The 6427-nt window shown below is 43.3% G+C and overlaps 1 protein-coding gene across 2 annotated transcripts in view; it reads left to right on the top strand.

Moving 5' to 3' along the window:
* The window catches only part of Lars2 (leucyl-tRNA synthetase 2, mitochondrial), a 105642-nt gene that overhangs the window by 28024 nt on the left and 71191 nt on the right, over positions 1 to 6427 (top strand). For both annotated transcript variants that reach the window (XM_055601744.1, XM_055601745.1), the window contains 2 exons: positions 1259 to 1350; positions 3503 to 3563. In XM_055601744.1, coding sequence (XP_055457719.1) covers positions 1259 to 1350; positions 3503 to 3563 — 153 coding nt within the window. The remainder of the gene's footprint in view (positions 1 to 1258; positions 1351 to 3502; positions 3564 to 6427) is intronic.

Here is a 6427-nt window from a genome sequence, read left to right on the forward strand (position 1 = left end):
TTCCTTCCTTCCTTCCTTCCTCCCTCCCTCCCTCCCTCCCTTCCCCCTTCCTTCCTCCCTTTCTCCCTCCCTCCCTCTCCCCCTTCCTTCCTTCTTTTTCTTTCTTTCTTTTTTCCGAGACAGTTTCTCTGTGGAACACTGGCTGTTCTGGACTCGATTTGTAGACCAGACTGGCCTTGAACTCACAGAATTCTACCTGCATCTGCCTTCTGAGTGCTAGGATTAAAGGCATGAGCCACCATGCCCGGCTGACCAACTTTTTTCATGGGTGAAACTTTTTAAATGGTTTATTTATTTATTTTATGTATATGGGTGCTCTATCTGCATGTACACGTGCATGCCAGAAAAGGGCATCAGATCATATTATAGATGTGTGTGAGCCACTATGTGGTTCCTGGGAATTGAACTCAAAGACTTCTGGAAGAGCAGTCAGTGCTCTTAACTTCTGAGCCATCTCTCCATCCCCTCATACATTAATTTTATAAGGCTTTATATAAAGCTTTTTGGATATCAGTAAGCCCTTTGCTCCCGCCTCACTGTCCACTCATGGAGACGGGCTGAGGTATTATGGGTGATTGGTGGAGATTCAGCATCTGTGCTTGGAACATGCTCTTTGAAGAATTTGTAGGGTAGAGATTTTCTTTCAGACCAGATTCCTGAATCCCTGTTTAACAGGGTTCGGTTAAAAATGAATGATGGTACCTCTGCACAGATGTATCCCATGGCAGCTCAGTGTCCAAGGGGGTTCCATAATAATGGGACAAGGCCTGTCTCTGTCATGAACTCAGTGGCTGGCTCTTTGATCACCTCTCCCTGAGCAGGGAGCAGCCTTACCAGGCCACAGAGGAAGACAGTGCAGCCACTCCTGATGAGACCTGATAGACTAGGATCAGAAAGGAGAAGAGGAAGACCTCCCTTATCAGTGGACTGAGGGGAGGGGCATGGGTGGAGAAGGAGGAGGAAGGGTGGGATTGGTAGGGGAGGAAGGGGGATACAAAGTGAATAAACTGTAATTAGTAAAAAATTTTTTAAAAACTGAAAAAAAAAAAGAAATGATGATAACAGGCAAAAGAAGGAGGAACTATGACACATGTCTGTCCCAGAACTTAGATACCATGTGAAGAGAGCAGCCTATTAGAGTCGGGCAGAGGGAGGAAGGTAGCAAAAGAAAAGCTGTTCCTTCCCAGTAGGGCATGGCTCCTTTTATAAACCCATTTTTATTTTTCTCTTTAATTTGCACTTTGTTCTGTTATACCAGGTTATCCATCCCATGGGGTGGGATGCATTTGGATTGCCTGCCGAAAATGCCGCCATAGAGAGGAATTTGCACCCAGAAAGCTGGACCCAAAGGTAAGTGCTTAAGACATGCTTAAACACTTATATGGAAACCTTTTTAAAATATTCTGTTTTCAGCCTATGCACAAGAGAAAACAGAAAGCAAAAAAGAATGCAAAAATGAAGCACCATAACATTGGTAAGTTGTGGAGGCATAAATAAACAGGATTGTGTGTAATAGTATTTGTGTATTTAGTTAGTTAGTTATGGGGAAGGTATGTGTGTCACAGTGCACATATAGAAGTCAGGGGACAATTGATGGGAGCAAGCTTTCTTTTTCCATCACGTGCATTGTGGGGATCAAACTCAGGCTGTCGGGCTTGGTGGCAAACCCCTTTACCCATTGAGCCATTATGCAGCTCATGATACTTTTAATGCTCTGTATTCCTAAAAAATACCAGAAAAGGTTGGTGTTTGCTAATTGAGAAGTGGTTAGGATACTTGTTATTTATCAAACTATTCTTTCTTGGAGCATTTACCTTTGTGAGGAAAACAAGGTGGGGAGAATTATTATATTTGTTCAATTTCGATAGTGCTTTTTGTCTACTGGACCTGATTCTGAACCATGTCCAAAAATGACATTGCGATTTTCTCTGAAGATTAAATTTTTGTTTTCTTCATTTATAGCTACCTAAGTCTGATAGGTATGTCTTTTCCTTACTGCCCCGTGGTTCAGACTTCCTAGCCCTCTCCCTGTTTTTTTACTAACATGTTGAACACCTTATACCAGAATCTTCTGGGACCCTTCATCTTCTCACCCTTCAAATGCAGGGTCTTCCTTTGGAACCTCCGCTGCCTCCCCTCTTCTTCCCATTCCTCGACTTCCCTCCCTTCTCTTCCCCTTTCTTCCTTTCCCTTCTCTTCTCCTTCCCTCCCCTCCCCTCCCTTCCCTCTTTCCTCCTTTTCAGTCTCATTTCCTTACTCCCCTTCTTTGTGTAAAATACATACACACGAATGTATAGGTATAGGACCCCGTACATGTGTCCACCTGAGTATGTCCACTGGGAATCCAAAGCAGAATGCCAGTTGTCTTCCTGTTTCACCTTACAGTCCTGAATTAGGGTCTCTCACTAAGCTGGAAGCTCACAATTTCGGCTAGTCTGGCTGGTGAGTGAGCTCTCAAGACCTCTTGGCTCTGTCTGCCCAGTGCAAGGGTTATGGCAAGCAAACAATGGCTGGTGGGGTTTATACTCAGGGTCTTGCACTTGTGAACTCAGCACTCTTACAGTCCCATTACTCCCTCTGTCTTCTCAGTCCAAGGCTGCATGGCAGCAAACCCACTGTACTCCCTACGCATAATACAGTTAATTCTAGATTAATGGAAGTGATAAAAAAAAAAAAAGGAGAAAAGGAAGCAGTGATAACTCTAATAAAGTACATCAAACATGGCAGAAGTTGATTTCAGCAATAAGAGCTATAAATTGATTAATGCACTTCTCTATTATTTAATTTGGGAGCAGTTTTAGGTTCTGATAGAGGGAATACTGTAATTTATTTTGAATTTACCCAATTTATACATTAAGAGTAGGTGTGTGTGTGTATGTGTATAATTCTGGACATTGCACATTGCACATGCCAGGTAAGAACTTCTTCCAATGAACTTCAAACCAGTTGGCACATGAGGGTTTGATTTTGTTGTTGTTGTTTTCAATCATTTTAAAACTTGCTCCCAGGCTGGAGGGATGGCTCAGAGGTTAAGAGCACTGGCTGCTCTTCCAGAGGCCCTGAGTTCAGTTCCCAGCAACCACGTGGTAGCTCACAACCATCTATAATGAGGTAGAGCACTGTATATGTAATAAGTAAATTAATACATAAATAAAACTTGCTTGCTTGACTTAACTCTGTAGATCTGACACATGGAAAAGTCAGGATCACACATTCAAGAGATTGTTTGTCAGAGTGGCTGAGGGAAGGAGCTGCCTCCAGGGCCAAGACCACCTAGTGGGTGGTCATGTCCGGGTCATGGATATCTGTGGCATATTTATATTTTACTGATTCTTAGGTATTGACTAATTTTTTTCCTCTGTCAAGGCAAAAACAACGGTTAAGCTTCCTTGACTGAGCTGGACTTTTTAGGTGTTTAAAACATCCCTAAAATGTAGTTCATCTGTGGTCCTGACTCCCTCTCAAAGTTACACTTGCTTCTTCTTTTTTTTTTTTTTCACAGCAATATTAAACACATGAGAAAACAGCTTGACAACCTTGGCCTGTGCTTCAGCTGGGACAGGGTGAGTCAGCCTTTCTTCCCGGGGTCTGCTCAGGGGAGGGCCTGATCACATGGCCTTTCCTCCTATTTGTGTTGGGAGAACAGAAGGGAACTGAGAGGTCACAGAAGGGAAGGCTTAGCACTCCCCAAACACAAAAGAATCCTGACTGGGTACTTTGCCTGTAAACAAATAATTTTTCTGTGGGAAACTAAGAGAGTTAACTTCTTATTTGACTTCATAATGGGCTGTGCTGTATGTGTGTAGCAAAGGCTTTTCACAAGTATTTATGGCTCACAGTTTAAAAGGATTATTGGAATCCACATAAAAGTGATTAATATTAACCTGCTGGTTCTGTGGGGGATTAACTGGCCATTTATGTATATTTTGTTCTGAGTTCAGATTGATGTGCATGCAGCCCACAGTAATTCTAGCACATACAGTCTTTGGAGTGTAAATATTCTAAAAAGTTACATACCATAGCCAGTGGGAAATTCCAGACTCAGGAGGGTTTACCAATGACTACTTGGGAGTCATGCCAACTGTGAAAAGGATCTTCAGAGACCCAGGCCTTGGAGGAGTAGGCTGCTGAGTAAAAGAGACTACAGTTTGTCCTTTAGTGAAAGGCCCCTTCCATGCCATGATCCCTCTTAGCACCCCACTCACTCAGCAGAGTGTGGGGCGGGGGAGTGTTACTGAAACATTGGGATAAATGTAAATTCAAGCCCCCTCCTTTCCTAGTAACTCTTGAAAGATTGAAATGAAATGAATACAGTGGAAAAAGACAGAGGCAGTGCAGTTCAAAAGCCTTTGGCTTGTTTGGTTTGGGTTTTCTTTTCCTTCCCCAGATCATGTTGTCTTGAGCACCCAGTGGGGAATTTGTTAGCAGAGAGTGAAGTGCAGGCCGTCACAGTGAGCCCCTCAGGGGTGGTGTCCTTGGGGGCAGAGATAGACTGTTGGATTTTTGTCATGGTAGACGTAATACCCACCACAAATGACTTGAAGCTGTAGGATTGTGGTGGTAAATTTGTCATCTCAGAGAAGTGAAAGTTTGTATTGATTTTCATAACTTGTTCTTGCTCTTCCTCTCCCTCTGCCCCCACCTCTGCGTGAGCCTGTACGTGTGTGTAGATATGTGTTTGTTGTGTGAGGGAGGGTGGGTGTTTTGCCTGTATGTGTCTGCACCATGCACTTGCCTGTTGACCATGGAGTGCAGAAGGTGTCAAATGCCTTGAAATTGGAGTCACAAATGGCTGTGGTGTAGGAAATCAAACACAGGTCATCTGGAAGAGCTTAGTCATCCCTCTAGCTTTTCAAATCCAACTTTTAAAAACTGTTGTAGAAGGCTCTTGCAAAAGCTCAGGGTTTGCTTCCTAGCATCCACATGACAGCTCACAGCCAGAGGGATCGATGCTCTCTGAGGGCACTCTACTGATGTGGCACGCTTACATACACGCTCACAGCACACTTAGTACACGTAAGATAATAATACTTTTTTTAAGCCATTGTTATAAGTATCCTTTTTTTAATGATTTCTTATAAAACAGCCTGTTTACACTTTCCACTTTTGTTTTCAGGGATTTTAGTTTTTATAAGCAAGGGTACAATGAAACCAATGTTTCTGGTCCATGGGTAGAAAGAAAGGGGATGAAACTGCCAAGGATATCTCTCAGAGCAGGTAGCAGGGCAGAGAGAATTGGAAAATGGCAAACAAACAAACAAAAAAAGAAACAAAACAACAAAAAATTGGATTTCATATGACAGCAGAGTTGGGGTGGGGGCGACTTTGAGTTGGTATAAGCTGTTTGGATTGCCTTAGTAATTCAATTAGTTGACATTTGGGGCAGCTTAAAGGAGGTCACTGGTACTTTAAAGGAGGCGCCTGGTAAATAGACACCAGGCTTTAGGCCTCTGTTTACTCAGCCAGAGTTCTTCTGTTCAAGATATTGGCACCAGCACTGCCATTTTGAGGTTGCTTTGGACCTAATAGTTTTGTTGTTGTCTGCTTTATATCTTGAAATATTTGCTTTCTATTTCATAATCTTGTTTATGACAATTATTTAAATTTAATGATATTTAACATCATCATGGTTAGTTTTCTGAGGCAGCATAAAGGCATGGGAAGCAGAGAGAGCAGATCTGACCTTCAGTGGACAGGGCTGACTGAAGGGGCAGCCTCTTTTCCCTGGGAAACTGAGGAGTCTGCCAAGGGACAAAGCTGGCTGCTCCTCTTTATAGGGGTAGGGTGAGGGACTCAGGAATGAAGATTTTGTGGTAGTATTAAGGGGCTACCTGTCTCTACAGCAGTCTCTTCTTCCTGAAATTGTTTGCCCAAGGCAGAATAGACTATCTTTCTGGGTTGACCAGTAAAGGCTGAGTGAGCACAGCCATTTGTGATTTTTTTTAATATTAATTATAGTTTATTTACTTTGTATGCCAGCTGTAGCCCCTCCCTCATCTCCTCCCTACCCCCACCCGCCCTCCCTCTCTCATCTCCTCCCTACCCCTCTCTAAGTCCTCTGCTAGAGGAGGTCCTCTTCCCCTTCCATCTGACCCTAGCTTATCAGGTCTCACCAAGACAAGCTGCAATGTCCTCCTCTGTGGCCTAGTTAGGCTGCTCCTCCCACGGGGGGGGGGGGGTGTCAAAGAGTTAGCCACAGAGTTCATGCCAGAGATAGTCCCTGTTCCCTTACTAGGGTACCCACTTAGCTACTGGGCTGCCCATGGGCTACATCCGAGCAGGGGTTGTCATCTGTGATTTTATAGGAATCCCATTTTACAACCGGCCACTCAATCAATCAATAGATTCTTTAGAGTACAACTGTCCACTTAAATTTATGAAAGAAAGAAAGAAAGAAAGAAAGAAAGAAAGAAAGAAAGAAAGAAAG

This window comes from Psammomys obesus, unplaced genomic scaffold (genome assembly GCF_907164565.1).
Source record: "Psammomys obesus unplaced genomic scaffold, mPsaObe1.curated_primary_1811, whole genome shotgun sequence".
Lineage (NCBI taxonomy): Eukaryota > Metazoa > Chordata > Mammalia > Rodentia > Muridae > Psammomys > Psammomys obesus.